At 37.4% G+C, this 20,922-nt stretch overlaps 1 protein-coding gene across 1 annotated transcript in view; it reads left to right on the forward strand.

Moving 5' to 3' along the window:
- LOC145667027 (serine/threonine-protein kinase 32B) overlaps positions 1–20,922 on the forward strand; it is a 736,066-nt gene that overhangs the window by 656,606 nt on the left and 58,538 nt on the right. Inside the window, exon 7 of the mRNA XM_081734719.1 lies at positions 13,363–13,580. Within this exon, the coding sequence (XP_081590845.1) occupies positions 13,363–13,580 (218 nt within the window). The remainder of the gene's footprint in view (positions 1–13,362; positions 13,581–20,922) is intronic.

Consider the following 20,922-nt stretch of genomic DNA (forward strand, 5'->3'; position numbering starts at 1 on the left):
CTGGTGGATGGAGTCCCCGGTTCGATCGCTAGCAAAGTAAGTTTGTGGTGGACAACATCGTGTTGCTGGGTTTTCTCGGATACTAATATTGTCTCCCGCATTCCCATTCTACCAATTCTTCTATCATAATTTACTTGCCTTAATCATCCGCCTCCATTAGCCTAACAGGTATAATCGTGGGACGTTAAACTCAAATATGACAGATTAATATGAAATGATAATAAGTGCAGCTTTTCCTTCTGTTGTTTTGCGTGCCTTTGACTTCACTCGTCTGCAACATTACTGTGTTAAAAGTGAAAGATTGTTACAAATATTCTCTCTCTTACACTCTTGCATTTCGAGTTCATTATAGGCAATTGAAGTAGAAAATAACTAAATTCTCCATTCGCTCTTCTCAAAATAAATTAAATAAGAACCATCAAGGATTACCAATTTATATATATATATATACGAATCCAATATAGAAAAATAAACACCCCTTGAAAAAGAAACAACAAGAAACAGAGAGATATTTTTTCCAATAGAGTTAGGAATGCGGACGAGACAAGATTTGGCTGTCTCGTCTCGAAAATGTGCTGTACAAGTGATGTCTCGACTCGTAAAATCTATATTTCTCTATTGGTAGAGCCGTGTCTCGACTCGAATTTTGTCAGGAAGATTCTGTCTCGACTTGTCTCGTGCGCATCTCTAAATAGAGTTTACAAAAACCTACGATCGTACACAAGAACCGCCTCTGTTCTATTTTGGAATAACAATAATAATTTACCAATCACGTTATCAGTCATGGAAAATTATTTTAATACTCATTAAATGAACAAGAAAGATAGGTTGTTAAATACAGCATTTTCATTTAATACTAGCTGAACCTACGCTCTCTACACAGCGCATCATTCACATATGAGCATGTATCTCCTTGTCCTTCCTCACAACATCTGTACATATCGCTTTACAGACACAAGTCTTGATACAAATTGTCAAGGTTAACCATAAAGGGGAGATTTTTTCGATTATTTTTTCAGTATCTCGCACCGTTTGCTAGATTTGAACGTACTTCCGGTTGGAGTTTCTAATTCAATGTATGATCAGTGTTTTCTTTCTTCTTGCATGCAGTATGTAATAAGCAAATACATTACACACACAATTAATTATAATGTCAGTGATATATGGTGTTCATTGGGCACAACACTTCAAACAATAAAGATTCATCGGCTTTATCGACTTCATTCATCGAGATGCAGAAATGGTCATCCTCCGTTTTTCATTATCATTTGGCCATGAAACAAGCGCCGGAGAGATATACTAACCCAGTATACAAATATGTTGTGTTGGAATGTGTAACTCGTAGGATATGATGCTTTACTTTTTTTAAAAAAAATAAAATTCAATACTTCCAGTATACCCCTAAAAATATAATAAAAATAACTAGCATTTTTAAAATATTCAGTTAGAACTGAACAATCTACAAAAAATTCGCAATCGATCAGTAAAAACGGCATATTTCTAGAGCCAATGGTTCCCGAGAACTCATTGTGGATATAATTGGACACAAACATAGAAACGCTCACAAACATATAAACGTCCACAAACATAAAAAAAACTTTTCTTCACCACAAACATTTAAACCTAGCATTTTAATATATAGATTATACACGATAATACTATGCGGTTCTTAAAATGATATTAATACATACATATATAATGTTATAAAGTCAGTTCAACAGAGACTGTTTCCATAGCAACTACAGATTCGTTAATTTCAAAAGCGTTAGTCATTTTAATGTGTGTGAATATTGCATTAATGCCGTGTGTTCAAATCATGAATTGTAGATTAATTAAGAGGAATTCATGGCATTCTAATTTCGCTGCAGTGTAGCAATCTATGAACATTTAAGGTGTCTTTTTTTTAACAAACACTCACTCCTGGATATGTTTACTTTGTCTGTTAGAAGCAAAAAAGTAAAAAGAAAAAGGGGATATATATATATATATATTACAAAACAATTCTTTTTTGGCGATTTCACGCCTTAGATAGGTCTACATGTTAGAGACTTATGAATAATGGCGCCTACTTTCCAAAATTTATGTGGGTGCATATCAATGGCGGAACTTGTTAGCCTATGTTTTCAGGGAAGTCTCGATATTTGATTTATTTTTAGTTAAAATCTTTTATGAATACTGTCATAAAGGGCTGTACTGTGATAAAGTAAAATATACCGGTACAATAAGGATAAATTGGGGCTGCCCTAGTTCAGTCGGTAACACGGCTGACTTAAACGCAAGAAAAACGGGTTCAAACCCAGGTTCAAACTAGAAATCTTCTGAGCGCGCCGCACCTACAAGATTATTTGTGTGTGTGCCGGAGCCCCGGAGCACCCACGTAGTTGGCGCTCATGCTTGTGAATGGTACCGTTGGAAAGGCAGTTCTATTCTGAAGAGAATGATGTACGAACCATGATCCTAGGATAAATAGATATGTCTCAGGAAATTTCTATACGGGAATCTGGGCTATTCTGGATGTTTTTTTTTTTTTTGGCGGGCTTACTTCTGCACCTAGAAGATTGAAATTTTGCACAAAGATTCAGTTCACCGAGTACCAAACTTGGTGAAAATGTAGGGAGTCAAAACGTAGGATCCAAGATCTTTTTGGAGCCGATACTCAAATCGAAAGTGGTAGAAATTCACCATTTCTGGTTTTAAAGTTGATCACTATAGAACAAAACCCAATAGTAGATAGAGAGATGCGGTTTTTCGCAATCTGTTAAGCGTCCCAAAAATACATTACGTCTCCATTCTTAACTCTCTACTGAAACCGGAAGTGGTAGAAATCCAGTACAACTTCCGGTTTCAATATTGATTTCCATAGAATATAAATGATATGGTAACATAGCAAGAATCAGATTTTTGGAATCGTCTTAGCGTTCTAACAAGGAACGGACATGAACGTGTCATCCGGGCATCCGAATCAAAGCTAGTTCATTCGGTAAACATAACAAAGATATGTTTATGCACAAAACATTATGTACCATGAACAACTGAGTAAGATCCTGGGAATCATTAACCCTGTTAGTACAAGGAAAATCTAGACTCGCAGTGAAATAGCTATTGCATCAACACTGTTCATTGGAAAGTCATTGTTTATAATTTATTCTCTTCAGCATAAAACAAGCTTTCCAGAGATGTTATATATTGAGGCCCATAACGTACTTGAACAAGGAAAATAGGGAAAATATCGGGAAAATTCCCTCCAGAAATCCTTTCCATCAACTTTGAACACCTGTGGAGTGGCCCCGGATTAAAGCACACAATCCAAATGTATCTCGAAAAAAATATTACAGGGGATCAGAAATGTGTGTACCAAGTTTTGTATTGATAGACAAAATAGGTATTTAGGTAAAGTGTGTATTGGTATAGAAGCGTTTTCCTCATATCTATTCTGTTCCTCAGGAGCGTACCCAGAAATTATTTTTCGGATGGGTCCAAAGCTAAGGGGTTCATACTACAAGACACTACATATATCTACTATTGAACTGGTTTTATTCTAAGTTAGAAATGAACAGTAAGTGATTTTTAAGTACTGTTATCTACATTCTTAGAAAAATTAGAGAAATAGATTGCTTTCATAAGGAAAGAACGAGTGCAGACGAAGTGTAAGATCAAACTCTTTAAGCTACATGAATCATTTTTCTCCTAAACGATGATAGTTTTATTAACAGGCTGACTGCTAAGGCCAGATTGTGTGTAACACTCTGTGGGGCCAAGTAATAAAAATTTGCGAAAATGAATCAACATGGTACGTCCATTTTGACACCACTGTTATAAGTGTCGGTTGCTTTCTAGGGCCAGGCCAGAAGTATCGTGGAACATTGTGGTGCCAAAAGATTATTGTTTTTTTTTACCATATTAACAAGTGACAAGTGAAACCCATACACGGGTATCGCTGCTTGAAACACCTGATGAGCTGAGACACAGAAGTGGTTACCACGGCCTCACGAATGACAGTACTTGAGACCCAATTTTGGGGCTCATGGCAGTCAACCTGTTAAGTAAGTGTATAAAAATGTGTAGATTTACTAAGTTTTGGTAGGGGGTCTTGACCCAGTGGACTCTACAGGTGGGTACGCCCTTGTTGTTCATTCTTTCTGAAAGTGAATAATAACTGAATGCATAGATCTGTAATAATAAAATAGAGATTGTAATCTTAAATCAATAAATATGAAAACAAAGGAGATTTTGTTCCTTTCTTCTTTTAAAATTGATCTCTATACATGAAAATGGAAGTGATTATGTGACTTAATAACTCTGGAAACAGTGTAAAACTGTTGCTGATAAATAGTGTAACTTTTGTATAAAATAACTGTAAAAAAATAGAAGGACGGAGAAGAGGAAAGAAATATTTGCCTGAAGCGGAAAATGTCCTGGAAAATTGTCAACACTACAAAAGACAAACACAAACTATCGAGGGAAAAATGGCATTATTAACTATTAATATTGAGAGGGCGGTGAGAGAATAGTCATTATCTGATATACAGAAACATACCAATTTACGTCCTCAAAAGAGCTTTTAATATTTGTGGTTTGTTTAGAGCTCACTAATGAATGTCTTTTACAGTCACTAATAATATAAACAACCCAATTAACACATGACAGATATATATATATTGATTTGAACATTATATGGATTGATTTAATAGGGGGGGAGCTCGAAACATACCACATAAAGTTGTATTATTAAAATGATTACATTATAAATTTTACTTGCATTAGATATCTGATAAAATCCTTCTAAGAAACAGAAATTTCAAATTAATAATACAGAAAAAAATAACAGGCAAGAAGTTTTATTATTAATTTATAATTCTTTTCATTAGTAATTTAAACATAGCAGGGCGCTCAAAGGATTTTTTTTCAATAGGGTAAAAGACAGATCCCAAGGGGGAGGGGGACAAATGACCGGCACAGAAAGAGTTATAAACACACTCACACACTTGAAAATGAAATGAAATCTCTCACACAGAGAGATTCTACTCCCGACCTCTAAATTCAATCTGACTATGTTTCCTAGAACAGAAATAAGCATCTGCTTTGTACTTCTCTAAATTCTCAACATCTAAATTAAACTAAATAATTTCCCTAATAATATTTTGGGTCTATGAACACATGAGCGGGGCATACACTTTTAGTTTAGTCGATCTACCCTTAATTTGTCAAAGACGTCTTTCCCCATTTGTTGAGTACCTGGCCTAAATCCCTACTCGTGTGTCAAATCAGGATTCCAACACACAAGTAACCTGCTACTGATCTTAATTTTACATCAGATTTGAAATGAGAGCTCATAAACGGGAATCTCTAATGGCCTATGGAACCCGGAGATTCAATGCCGCGTTCACAAAAGCTCTCCACTGACTTCTATTCTTAGAAAATTGGATCCAGTTTCTACTTTGTATTCCTATTTGTGCGAGATCAATCTTAATATTGTCCTCCCATCTGCGCCTGTCTTCCTAATGGTCGTTTCTCGATTGGCCTTCCAGTTAAGATTTTGAATGTTTTCCTTCTTTCTTCCATTCTGGCTACATGACATGTTCATCTCAGCCACCTAGACTTGATGACCCTAACAATGTTGAATAAACCGTATAAATTATGTTGTTGCATGAATAACGAATTCGCCCGGTATTTCTTATAATGTTAGTATGTGTATAACCGGCAAAGACATATGTGGAAAATGTCATGCCAAAAGAGCAGTAAATATGAACAATAAAACGAAAATAAAACTTTCTTTTCCATTTAGCAACATTTTGGTTTACTCATTCTAATTTTCGCATTTATAATTCTTTTCATTTGAAATTTTCCACCAATATACATTAGGGTGGAGAGTTTTGCACTTTTGTTGAAAATTCGATGATGGCTAGTGCGGAAAAGGTGCCATTAACGGCACCGACCTTACTGATTTTTTTTTTAAATTTTTTGCATAGCCCCTTACCCTGCCCCAACGGACTTGAAGTTTTTTAAGTGTTTGGTTAGGCAACACGCACATCACCAATGACAGAAAAGCTACTTGTGGTCGTTTTTAGAGTTACCTGATGGCTATAATACAATTATTTTATTAAAAGAAACTTGAAGCAATGCCAGTAAATAATTTTAAAATGTTTATGAGTCAAGTACAGCCATATTAGGTCAGTTGTTGGAATTAATGTCCAAATTTTGTTTGGAATGCCACGTTAACGATGATTATAGGCATAGCTCTTGATATAACACGATTTGTTTTTTGGTAACTCTTCGCTTGTTATGTACACCGACAGCAAATGCCATCTAGCGGCATGCTACACAACTTCGTGGTTGCTTACATTGGCCACGCTCTTCGAGCGTCGTCGCAATGTCCGGCTCCGTCCAGAAGATTCGCACACCTCCCGCTCGCCTCGTTGGCTCCAGAACCTGCGCCGACGTTTCTAGAATATTCTCGCTCGAAGTTCGGCGGTGGCATAAATATTGCGTACTGCGGCCAACCAATCCAATAGGCCAGTTTATTACAGCTTAAGCTTTAACGGTTTTAGTTCGCTACTGTTTCTGTTAAGACAGAGAGTTTGTGCATTGTATTTGAAGTTACAGTCTTCTTAGTGCAATATGATTCAGAGACATTTTGTATACTTTGGTGTCCAAGTTCGGAAGCAATGGAAACAAGATGAAGAAAAAGCCTCATAGCAGACCAACGCGGGAAAGTGTGAAACGAGGCTTATTTGGCACTCCAAGTGAAATGAGTGAAGTGCAGTTACCCACGTACGCTGACGTTATGCGACATTATCATTGATTTCGAAGTGGTTTAAGTGGTGACGAAAGTGTAACTAAATTACCAGTGACTGACATTTGTAAACTAGTTGGACAAAGAGTTGTGCATATTTAGCGTAAAGCAAGCATTCCTGTGGTTTCAGAAAAGAGAGTTTTTGGCAGCTGAAAACATTTTATAATATGTGTCGCTCCAAGGACAAACATTTTAGTCGACAAGGACAAGAATCAACACTTCGTGCAGGTTTTGTTGCACACTTGGAAAAGTCTCCTTTTGATATTGCGTATTGCAAATGTAAAACCGCCGAAGATTGCAACTGTGAGAGGACACGCAAGATTCCAAAACGAGAATTCAAGTTTCTTTTGGACCAGAGAACATCACGGAAAATGAGCATTGGTAACATCGACGTCCGAACAAGCAAATCTCTGTCAAAGATGTTTTTCTGTGAAGTGAGCAGATTTAAGGGGCAGATAACCAAGAAAGACGCTGGAAGTTTTGAAGCAAGTCCACCAACTAGTGGAATTAAACGTAGACACAGGTCAAAGATACTGGCGTCGTCAGGGGAATCCAGCGAAGCTATTGAATCGGGAAGCACGTCGGGATCTGAATTCGAGGCGCGACCAAGAAGGAAAGATAGCCTAAAGCGCATCTATCTTCAAAATACAGCGGAGGCAGCGTTTAGAACTGGAGCTTCAGACAGACAGGTTGCTTTGATCACTTCTGCCGTACTTCAGGACGCGAGGCTCATAACGCCAGAGGACAAAAGTCTCGTTGTTGACAGATCTCAGGTACGAAGAGGAAAAGATAAACTGGGTGAGAAGATCCAGAAAGAAAAGGCTCACCTAGGCCTGGCGATTACAAGTATTTACTTCGACGGATAAAGAGATGCAACTCTTGTGCAAGAAAAATTAACGGCAAACTACGAAGACGAGAGGTTACAGAAAAGCATATCACAGTTCAATCGGAACCCGGTTCAGAGTACTTGGGTCATGGCACACCTAAGTCAGGCACTGGCAAGGATATTGCTGACTCTATATTGGAGCTTTTAGAGAAGAACCAGTACGACGTGTCAAGTCTTGAGGCAGTCGGTTGCGATGGGATACAGCATGGGATACAGTCACGAACACAGGATGGGATAACGGCGTGATAAGTCAGATACAAAGATCTCTGTGAAAGGAACTGCATCTCATTTACCTTCTTCATACCAACGAGTTGCCATTTCGACACCTGGTTACCGAATTGGATGATGGGACGACCGGACCCAACGCTTTTTCCGGCCCCATCGGAAAGAAATTAAAGGATTGTGAACGTTCACCGATTGTCTCCTTTACACCCATTTCCGTTGAATGGGTGTCTGAAATTGAAAAACCAGATGGTTTAAGCAGTGACCAGAATTATCTCTTTGAAATTTGTAAGGCTGTTGTTACAGGAATGTGTACTACCGATCTAGCAAACAGAAAACCAGGACCATTATCACATTCACGATGGCTTACATTAGCCTTACATTGGACATCAGTGCTGATAAACTTAGTTCAAGTTTGTGTCTACTTTGCCAGTACATTTTTAAAGTATACGCTCCCTTCTGGTTTTTAATACGGCAAAATCCTTCGTGCGAAATGGGCGCCATGCATCTGTTTAGCATAGTTAAGCTATCACGTTTTCTGCCAGAAAATCTACAATACATAGTTCATTCTGTTCTACAAACAAACGGATACTACGCTCATCATGAAAACCTGCTGATAGCGATGACAGTAAATGAAAATCCGCATATTTGAACGTTAGGCTGGAGAAGGATAAAAAAGTGCCGCAGCCAGAAGACTCCGAGATCAAGCCGCCCATATGTCTTCATTGTTCTAAAATTAAACTTTACAGCTGAAAATTACTACGACGTGATTAATTGGCCTAAATGTCCGACAGAGCCGCCAATCACACGAAATATAACGGATTAGCAGCTTGTAGAAAACATCCTATCTCCAGCTACTCTAACAACAACATTCCCTTGCCATAGTCAAGCTGTGGAACGCACAGTGAAGCTGGTTTCCGAGGCAGCGCCGACAAACTGCGGCCAGAATGCAAGAGATATCTACGTATAGCCAAACTGAAGTCTAGAACAAGAATGCCCCGCTTCGAGACCAAGAGGAACTACGTGACGTAAGGTCAAATATCAACGTATGCTTACTAAGTGGGTGGATGGGTGGGCGGAACTCGATGTGCAACCACCTTCCCGTGGTGTTCTGGGTTATTTTGCGTACAGAGCAAAATAAGCGAAGAGTTTCACAAAGAAAATTGTGTCATATGAAGGGCTATGCCTATAACCATCGTTAACGTGGCATTCCAAACAAAATCTGGACATTAATTCCAACAACTGACCTAATATGGCTGTACTTTGACTCATAAACATTTTAAAATTATTTACTGGCATTGCTACAAGTTTCTTTTTATAAAATAATTTTATTATAGTCATCAGGTAACTCTCAAAACGACCACAAGTAGCTTTTCTGTCATTAGTATTGTGCGTGTTGCCTAACCAAACACTTAAAAAACTATAAGTCCATTGGGGTAGGGTAAAGGGTTGTCCATTTTTTTTTTTAAATCAATAAGGTCGGTGCCACTAATGGTACCTTTTCCGTACTAGCCCTCATAGAATTTCCAAGAAAGTGCAAAACGCTCCACCCTAATATACATTTCCCGATTATACACATAGTATCAGTATTAAAAGTGCCCTGCAAAATCATTATCAAATGATATTCATATAAGAAGACAGTTATAGATATGCGACAATCATTTTGTACATGAGTGTACCTACTTCAGGAGGGTGTCCGGTATTTCCATTTTCAGAAGTTGGCAACCCTAGTCTACCGTCAAACGCCACATTGCTTACGATTTTTACTGTTGTGTTATCCTTTACTTGCAGTATAATCAGGGGCGTCATTTAGGGGGGCAGGGAGGGGCATTTGCCCCCCTGAGTTTGAGATTTATATAGATTTTATCAATAGAATAGTAGTAAGCCAGTTAAAAACGCGAAATTTTACTTATATCAAGGGATCTTGCCCCCCCAACCTAAATCAGAAATGACGCTACTGAGTATAATATCAGACAACACTGTTTACACTCCCACCTCTCGTCTAGGATTATCAACTGCAACTCTAACGCTACCGGTACACTGCACTACATTACTCAATAGTGTTTATTCTATAATTCTGTTCCATATAACATCAGAGCAGCATATTTAACAAGATAATACGTATTTGAAAATAAACGAAAATTTTACGTAAAAACATTTAACCTTTTATTTTGTAAGTTGATACTTATTGTTGTAAAATTTAATTTACGAAGCTTGATGTTTTTCGATTGATTTAGAATAAATTTACAAGAGTGCCTGATGAGTTTTTCGACAAAATTTTAATTTTACATCATTTCATATAAATCATTTCACAAAAAATGCGTGTAATATTCTTTCTGTTAAATTTCTCACGATAACACGTTCAAAATGGTCAACAAAACATTACATCATGAAAATTCATGGTTATCGGTAGCATTCGAAAACAAACCACATAGCGCCTTTTCAGGTATATATTCATTGTGCATAAATTATGCACAAACATATAGAGAGAATAAATAAGCAGTCCCGGTAATAATGCAAACGTGGCGTCTGTTTTCCTATGGCATGCTTAATAACATGATTACTGACATGAAATAGTTGGCTTGAATCAGGGGTAAAAGTGCGGGGGAACGCCTCTCCCTACCTCGAAAAATATGTTCGGCGTCCCCCCAGTTCTTAAAACATTACAATGGGCAAAGATAGGCAAAGGAGAACGGCATGAAGCCGTCCCCCCACCTTTTCAGATCCACCTTTACCCCTGGTTTAAATGTAAGTAACTTTTTACTTACGTACTCAAATATCTGATGGCCTATGAATACATTCCTTTAGCCGACGATTATCCACCGAAGCTAAGGGAGGCAGAATGACGAAAGAGGGAGAAAACGGGAGAACGCAGCTGTAAGGTGTTTGTCCACCATAAAACTCACTTGGCGAGAACAGTTATGGAATATGGCCCCACGCGCCAGAGGTGGGCGCTCTAATAATGAGCCACCGCGGCACCTCAAATATGTAGTAGAGAATCTGATTACTATTAATAAATATGCACATAATATGCAAGGTGAGCATAAAGTCTTGCCCTGATTAAAAAAAATATATTACAGGAGAACCGTTTGACATAATAATGTAAACACTAGTTAGTTACACAGGTTAGTATTACAAGTTCTTGTTAAGACCAATTACGTACTTATGTTACTGATGGGCGATTTGCTTTCGTGATACCAGAGCACACATTGCGCTTTCTTCTGCTTCGATGTCATTTCGCCAACTAACCCGCGCGCGCCAAGTAACGTACTGCGTGACTCTTGGGTAACACTAGCGCCATCTATTGGTCTTTTTTTAAAAAAAGTTGTAATACTAACCTATGTAACGAACCAGAATTTACATTATTCTGTCCAACGGTTATTCCGTAAATTTTTTTTATAATCAGGGCATGACTTTATGCTCACGGTGTATTTTAGTATGTAATGTGTATAGGCGTACGCAAGGGGATTCAAAGTTTAACCGCTCCCCCCCCCCCCCTAGAGCAAGATAGTATGCAAAAATAACCAGTTGAGAATGCTCCAAGAGCATTGCCAGAACGAACTTAAAAGAGCTGTTTGTTGTCTACTTCAAATTGTTTTTATAAAAATAGCAAACCAAAGATGAGAGGGTGTTTGTTTCTTATGAGTAGAGGAAGAATAATTACGTATGGGAACCTGTAATGTCTAAAAAGCAAGTTGCTCGAGCCATGAGCCATAAACAGTAGAAGACGAAAATGTTTCGATTATTGAAGCTAACTCAGCAAATTTGTTCGCTGCTGCAACAAATCTGAAAACAACTTTAGGTCTGGAATGCAGTGCAGAGACATGTAACTGTATTCATATTATTTGTTCTGCTTTGCAGATCAAACTAACAAACTAACATATACATATTCGCTTAAAGTTCGCAAGGACGCACATCAACAAGCTATAAGACTTCTGGTACCATGTAATCTATACTGATAAAAAAGTTATTACAAACCTGTTAAAATGGTCTACGATATGTAGGTTTTTTTTTATGAAGACACGTGCTCAAAATGGAGGACTCAAAATTGAAAAATTCGTAAAATATCATCTCTCTATGAATTATGGTTCCCGAGATGACTCCATAAATCTCCCGAAATCCGAACATCTTTTTGGCCAACGTCTGGGAAACGGTCGCCAGTTGGCCAGTGGTCACCGGTTACTATTTGATACTAAAATATTCATCATCCTCTTAGGTATTGATGAACATCAATATAATCTCTCTATGACTTACGGTTCCCGAAATATGGCTCCTTAAATCTCCCGAAATCGATTTTTTTTGGGGGGGGTCAATATCTCGGGAACGGTAAGAGTGACGCGAAAAATTCCATCACTTTCTCAGGTTGTTTTTGATGCTCTATCGAATGGAGGACTTAAAATTGAAAAAAAAATCGTAAATAACAGATACATACCCCCCCCCACACACACACACATACACGGACATAGACAATTCAGTAACGAACTTTTTAAGTTCGTTGAAAATTTACCATATTAAGGTATGTATACAAATACCTGAAATTATATGAACCTGGATAATTGAACTTTCCCTTTGACCCTTTGACGCACTTTTGTGTAAAGTACCTAATCTGCAAAGTTAATAAGGACGATTTAAATATTGTAGTTTCCTAGTAGACACGCTGAGTTTTCCTGTGTATGGTCGTGTGTATGGTAAGATTCTATTTCAACCTTCGGGCTTTTAGACAAAATACTTATTAAAAATAGAGAAAGAGTAAAACTAAGAAAATATTTCATTTCACTCACTCACATACGTATAGCTTTAAGGATTATGATATTCAGTGGCAAAAAGAAAACAAATGAAATGAAATATTTGAGTTTTACGTCCAACGTTTATGCCGGTTAGGCTAAAGGAGACGGTAATGAATGAAATAGTGGAATGAAGAACGGGAGAACCCCGAGAAAACCCACGTACACGGTGTTTGTCCACCACAAAGTTCACTTGGCAGGGGTTGGGATCGAACCCGGGACCCCAACCACTAGAGGTGAACGCTCTATCACTGAGCCACCGCGGTCCCCTGATATTCAGTGGCGTATTTACGATTTTGTTTCGGGAGGGGGGAATTTGCTAACTTTATTCCTGGAAATGTGAAAATTTTGCAAGATATTTCATTTATTTAAAATCGTAAATAAAAGTTCGGGGGCTTAAACCTGGAATCCCCCCTTTAATACGCCACTGACGATATTTATCGATTGGTATGTCTCATCTTTTGAATTTTCCCCTTTAAACTCTTATAATATTCGAGAATTATTTGTACACTAAGTAAATCTGAATGAAGAATTCAATTCGTACGTAATTTATTTACTTAAATTGGCGTTTCTAGCTATAGATGAAGGAACATGTAGATGAGAAATAGGTACTGGTGCTGTTGAGTGTACGTATGCATATATTTAACCCGAGCTCTGTTTGTTCCGCTTGTTAACAGCTCCAGAGATCTTCGATTGTGCAGCAGATGAATGCGTTGGCTACAGCTATCCCGTGGACTGGTGGTCGCTTGGGATTTGCGCTTTCGAGATGTTAAATGGTCTGCGGCCCTTTGACATCCATTCTGCTACATCAATCACCGATGTCCGGCTCTTGTTCGCTGCCGGGGTTCATTACCCGTCCGCCTGGAACCAAGGAATTGTAGATCTTCTAAAAAGGGTATGTGCTTTCATTTCATTTAATATAATAGTTCTATCTACTCATTTTGTATTATGCACAAGTTTCCAATTTTTTTAAACAATTCTTTTATTATATATTCGTTAGATTGACATCTTTGTAACTTAAATTTCACATACTTTCACACTAACTAAAGGTTTGAAATTTTTATTTGGCACGTAAGTCAACTCTAGAACAATACAATATTTTTACAGAAGTTTCACTCTAGCTCAGGGTTTCTCAACCTGGGGGAGGGGTCGCGAAGATAAGCGGACGAGGTAAATATAATTAGAATCTAATACAGAAATATATTTTTAAATATTATTTTAAATTTTGTTCTGATAGGAATATTTTTATTTTTGTATACATACTGTTAAGAACAACAAAAAAATGTCTACTAATCATTTTCAACGGGTGCAGAGCCAAGGGCGCCCATTACGGGGGCAAGGTAGGGCGCTTGCCCTCTACTGGAAATTGTACTTCGGAATATCGAAAACTCAACAGAATTTTTAGAATAGTTACAGCAAAATTTGAAACTATATTTGAAATGTCCCTTATACTTGCTCCCCCCTCTTAGAAACCACAACATGGGCGCCCTTGTGCAGAGTTGTTTAAAAATCAATTTAAATGAAAGAAGCACGATATGAAACTAATGATAACTGCATAATGAAATACCACAAAAATACAAAGGCAACAAAGCCTGCATATTCAAATAAAATTAAAATTGAAAACACTAATCCGCAATAGTTGTGTTTAGTGTGTTGATAAATTAACAATGGACAAATTACTCTGTCGGCAATGAAAAGAATTACTTTTGTTTAGGATCCTTTCAAGGATCTTATAAAATAGAGGATCTGCCCTTACAACAAAATCTTGAAGCCATACGTCACAGTTTCGCCACCCCTATTCTGCCCACTCCGCCCAATAGGATCGCAATGTTTTGAGCCACCAATCATGGCGGAAACGAAAGTAGGCAATTAGACGATGGCGGAAACCAGAGTAGCCAATCAAACGTGCCGATGATCAGTTGTTTTTTGGCTTCATAGATTTAATAGGATGACGATACATATGGGCAGATCCTCTATTTATAACATCCTTGGATCCTTTGTTGTTCTTTGCAGAATTGTACGCGTTATGTGTGTGAGCGAATAGTCTTTCTTCCAGCAAGCTAGCCATAATGAAGGTAAATTTTTGTTGTAGGGTTTTATTTGTTTCCTAAATTTTAAGTAAACAAGTTGCTTTTAATAGTTTTTGGTGATACTGAACACATACACAACAATATAAGTTAACTCAAAGTGGTGGCTTCTCGAAAATTAAAGTACTCAATAACTTTTTAAACAGTGGTTCAAGTTTTTTTTTTTTAAATTAGAAATCACTTTATTTTTTATCATATGACCCAGAATTAAGAGACCTATGAAGTTTTAAAATTTTCTAACGTCCTCCATTTTGAAACAGTATGACGGATCGGATTAAATATTTGAAATGTAAATGAACTGATCAAATATTTTTAAATTCATTCGCTTTTAGGGAAGTTACTGTATCCACTATATACAAGAAATGGATTCTACTATTATAGAAATAGATGGATACTATGACCTTCACAATAGGTATATTAAATCAGTAGCAAGAGGACGTGATAAAATGGGGATCGTGATAGAAATTAGGATGAGAACCACTGCTCTTGCTGATTGGTTTATAAAATTAGTAAAATTATTACAAATAAATTTAGGTTGCTTATATGCGTAGGCAACGTCACTTAATGACCATTACTTCAGTAGAGCCAAAATGGTTCAGTGCTGTTAGAGACTTTTATAATATGACATCTCTAACGTGCAATGATAACGTTTATGTATATTTGGTTATAAGGCAACAAGACAATAGTCCGGTACCTTATGGTAACAAATTTTGTGGCCAGACTTGTTTAAACTTGTTTTCTTTATGCTGTTAAAATATAATAAGTGAGGAAGCCATAGTTGATAGAAGTGTATTTTTAATTTCTGAGAAATGAATGATAAGTATTAAGGAAAATAGGAAAATAGTAGTAATAGGAAAAGTAACAAAACTAGTTTAATTTATTGAAATAACAATCGTTATAAGTTTTGGTGATTAAAGTAATTTTAATAGAACTGTGACCGCAATATTTAATTATATATATGTGTTAAAAACCCTAGAAACTGTTCGCTTCCAACGAGCTTGTTTTCTTTCGTCCAAGCATAAGATCGTAAAATGCATACCCAAGGTTTATTACTATAATTACATAGTAGGGCACGTAATCACTGGCGTCGTTAGCTTTAACATATTGGGGGACATGGTATATTTCACATACGGAAGTTATTTTTAACTCTACATTATAGTTTATTTTGTTTTAATTTGACAGAAGAAATGTAATGAGTTTTCGTAACTCATTTAGTGAAAAAAATCATTGGTAAGCATAAAGTACACAGGGGTGAATGTGAGCTTGGGAGATCTACTCCTCCTCCTAAAATATGAGAAAGGTATTGAAAATTTTGGAATATAATACGAGAAAAAAAACATATTCTAATAAAACGGTGTGTTATAAAAAAAATATCACCTCCGAAATTTAATCCTACAGTGAAAATGATACTACTTGTCCTTTCTGAGCTCGCTGCACGCACGTGGTGCTCAATGCTGTGTTGCCAGCTTTTGTGTTAGGTATTGAAACACAAAATTATTCACTGCAAGTATATCTCAGTTTTATAAAAATTAAACGACACAAAAGAGAACTAAAAAGAATGATCTCAATGATCACCAGGTCCACTACTCAAGTTGGAATTCGACTAAAACAATGTGCACTTGTTTATCTTCAAGTTGGCAACGTGGGGAAAGGGTGGAATGGTTACCATTGCACAGCGAGAGAAATGAGGCACTATAATTGGCTGAAGATGCTGTTGACATAGAAACAGTTCTTCTTGCCTGATTGTTATGACCACGTGCAGGAAGGATAAACAGAGGAAAGTAACTGTCAGAAAAGACAAGTTGTATCAAATGAAGTATGGGTTCACCTAGAAAATTTTGGTTATTGTATGTTACACTCAAGGGCGCCGATTTCTCTGTAAATTTGAGAGGGGGCATCCAGCTGCAGAAGGGATATATGAGGATTTTAAGACAAATTGCATTCAAATTATACCAAATATTGTATATTCATAAATACAATGGGGGGCCGGGCCCCCTTGGCCCCCCAGGATCGGCGCCCTTGGTTACACTCATCCACCTTTAACGACGCTCGTGAGTAGACAACCGCCCTCCTAAGATTAAACTGTGCCATTATAGGATTTTCAACCCTATAGCTCATACATAAAAAGGGATGTTTGAGAATTTAAGTTGACGTATCCTAGGACTTACACTATTAATACAGTAATATAAACAATATTACCCCAGATGTATACAATGTTGTGACATAGAATATATAACTTTGTATGTCCTTGCCAATGATTTCAGATGATTTCAATGGTGATTTATAGTGTTTTTTTTACACATTTTTATCTGTAAAACAAGTAAGAAGGGGAAAACAGATCCATGTGAAAGTGTGTGTGATTTATCAGATAACAAGTTAGAGATAACGAAGTAAACTTGTTTATGTTCTTACACCTGTGTTACGAATATCCGTAAAGTGTGTTGGAAGTTTTTTGCATATCAGCTTTCGTGAAAAGCCTTGAGCTATACTTTCGTATCTACAAAATGCATTGAGAGTTTTCTAAGTTATTTCTGTACAGGTGGCTAAATTTACAGGATATTTATTATCTAATGTTAAATATTTTTCTTCATTATGCAGATGATCTTTCCAATGTGATTGTCAGGTTCTCTTTTGTGTTTCCATGTTGTGGAGCTGCGCTCTACAGTTGTGTATCTGGCCATATTTTTGGAGTGTATTTTTGCCTCAGTTCAAGCAGATTATGATTTACGCCAATGATTGATGTGGTCACAGCCTAATCGTATATGATGCTCTATATCAATTTCATCAGTAGCCCTTACAATAAGGAGCTATTAGCCCGTTTTCTAATAGAACAAAACTGTGACGTCTTTTGTTTCAAAGAAGTCACTTATACGGACTTCTCGTTTGTTTTAACTATAGACTGCACCGAGTCTAAACTTTGCCAATACATCCTTAAATATAACCATACTACTGAAAGAGGATTTGTTCTAGAAATTTTCAATTATCTTCGCCTCGTTGAGCAATTTATTGTATTATTGACGGTATATGTATTATAATAATTTATGGTCCTTCTGGTAATATACAACGTATGGCCCGTGAAAGTTTTTATGCTGAAGAAGTTATTGATTTGTTATCTCTCACTCATTATCCTACTTTTGCTAGGGAATATTAATTACCACCTTCTCACTCACCGAAAATACGAATGGGAAGGTTCATCCTTGTCCTGCCTTTCGATATTTTATTATCCTTAAATATGTTTGATGACGAATAAAATAATTATCACTTTACTTATAAATCAGTGCAAGTTTCCTCTAGGTTGGACATGACATATTTTTCGGAACACTTTATCGATAACTTTTTTTATTCACCTTTTCCTTGTGTGTTTCTCTGATCATACTGGCTTCAGATTTGTGTTATGCTTTCCACAACAAATTTCCCAGTTATGGTCATGCATTTTGAAAATTGAATGGACATCTCTTAAATGAGGATTTTATATGGCTGTTATTTACTGACCTGAAAAAATTGCAATTAATACGTCAGCTCTTTCGTAAGACTTGTTTTTCTTTATGCTACTTTTGTGAATTATGGAACTAACCTTACATTGTTTCCAACATGCCTACTACATGCACGGAAAGAAATACCAGAAGAAACTTTTTCGAACAGCCTTTTAGTATATATGTCCAGGAAGGGTGACGCCGATCACATCTAAACTCATTTCTTGTCAAACGGTACTGACATTAATGTTTTCACTTTATTAGCAATGCCATTACCGCTGAAGAAATAACCTTGAATGTCAATGACCGTCACACACTCACTGTATTTCGTTTCAAAACCCTTTCTTTGGGGCTATGTCTCAAGGCTTGTCCGCTACAAACCACACATCACTTGCAGTTTCTGTTATTGTCCGGACTTTAATCTAGACTTTCCCAAGATAAACAACGAACTGCTCCTGAGAAAGACTTCATTATTTATGTTTTATTTCATGCTTTTTCCTTAGTGAGTTCTACATTATTTGAAATTTATAGCTTGTTTATTACAAGGAGGTTCTGTTTATCAACGAGAAGTCATTATTATTTTACTACCAAAAGATGAGAAAACAGTCTAGTGTCGTGAATTATCGTCTTATCATGCAATGCATATTATAATTAAACTGTCGCACACTACATTAAGAATGCTGTTTCACTTAACATAAGTTGTTCCCAAACAGCGCTTCAACCCACAATGAATATTTATACAACTGTTGGTGCTGTACGAGTTATTATTGCTTGTACTCAATTTCAAGAGACTGCAGCACGAATTTAAGCTTGTGGATTTTAGGATTTAGATTTCTGGGCTTTCGGCATCTAAGGCCATTTAGCCCTTTAGAATTTGAGGGATTACGTCCCTCGGCGAGCACACGATCCGGGGAAAGGGAAGGTAGGAAGCAGCCTGGGACCTATAAGTTAGGTACCACCTCGGGATTTGCCTGGTGTGAATGAGGAAACTCCAGGAAAACCTCATTCAGGGTGGCTGGCTTGAAAAGCGTGTTACACTTTTTCGACCGAGTGACCCCACCGGGAATCGAATCCGGGAGTGCTCGCACCGAAGGCAAGAGCGTTAGCGACTACGCTACGCAGGGCCACAAAATTTTAGCTTGTGATTTTCAGAAAGCTTTTGATGCGGTTCACTATGATTTTCTACGTATATAGTACATCACAGAATGTTCTTCCCAGTTACTATCTGTTCTTAGGCATATGAATGCAAGTGCTACCTCTCAACTTCAAATTAATGGACATCTTCCATCCTTTTGTTAATCATTGAAGTGTACGTTAGGGTTGCTCATTGTGAGGGTTATTATTTTGCCTTTCACTTGACATTCTGATTCATCGGTTATAGTTTTCGTCAATTGACAGCTATTGTTCTTATGGACGATTCAACTATATCCTCTTTTACTCTCCAGCAATTATTGTATGGACAATTCGCTAGAACTATTTTCTTTTCTTATCAACTAAATTTTCAATAAAACGACTTTTCTGTCAGTTAAACATTTTCAAGCTTCACGATCCAGGCAGTTGTCCACCTCTTTTACTTCTACAACGCAAACTCGCGTATTAGAGTTTCATTCATTGCTCTCCCAACTTCGTCTTATGAACATATTAGGCACCTGTTGCTTCAACTATTGCGCATGAGTTTAGCTCAGAATCATTTATTTTACGTTGGCACCGAAAATTCGCTATATGAAATTTTCTGGGCCTGCAAAGTATGCACGTCAAATTCTCACTCTTTGGTTAGTTCATTTGGCAGAAATGTGTGTCTCGAGTGTAGAGGTAAGGGTTACATCTTCCGCCTTCTAAAGGTAGTTTAAGTCTTTTATCATTTATTATGAATGGTTTTACATCTCACAGTATGCCGTATAGGCTAAAGAAGACGGTCATGATGATAACAAATGAAATCGTGGAATGACGAAAGTGGGAATAAACGGGAGTATCCAGAGAAATCCTACGAGCATGGTGTTTGTCCACCACAACGTACACTTGGCGCGAGCTGGAATCGAACCAGAGAACCCACCAGAGGTAAACGCTTTATCACTGAGCCACGGTAGCCCCACGATCATCATAATGTTTAGCCTTATATCGGGTGTTGCAAAATAAGTGTTACAACTCTTGGGAGGTGACTCCTGCCACTGAGACAAGAAAAAAAGTTATCTTCAACTTTTTGCTATCGGACATAGTTTCAGATCTACAAGTAGCCGAAAGCGTGGGAAAATGACTTTCGGACGCCAATAATTCGGAAACTATCCAACATAAAGAGGGCGGGTAAAAAATTCACTGAAGAAGTCATACCTGTTCTATTGAATTTTGGATGTTTCACAATCCTACCGTGCACGCGCAAGGGATTCCCCAAAGGAACGTAGGGAGTCCCGGATAATTGCCAAATGAAACTTGGTCTAAATGGATGTGAATTGATAGGCTTTCTACCAGGTAACAATAATTCGTTTGTCTTAAGTCGATATCTGGAACAAATACAAAATGGCGGACACATTCATGCCCGTTGTGTGTGGTTGCATAATCGCCAGGTACGGATGCTGGCCAACAGTGACGTTCTGAGTATTAAGTATAGCGAATTTGTACTCAAATGCTCTATAAAGACATCTGGAGCGTAGGTAGAGCACAACAGATGAAGCAGGGTGAT

Source organism: Thermobia domestica, chromosome 12 (genome assembly GCF_964235325.1).
Source record: "Thermobia domestica chromosome 12, izTheDome1.hap1.1, whole genome shotgun sequence".
In the NCBI taxonomy this organism is placed as follows: Eukaryota; Metazoa; Arthropoda; class Insecta; order Zygentoma; family Lepismatidae; genus Thermobia; species Thermobia domestica.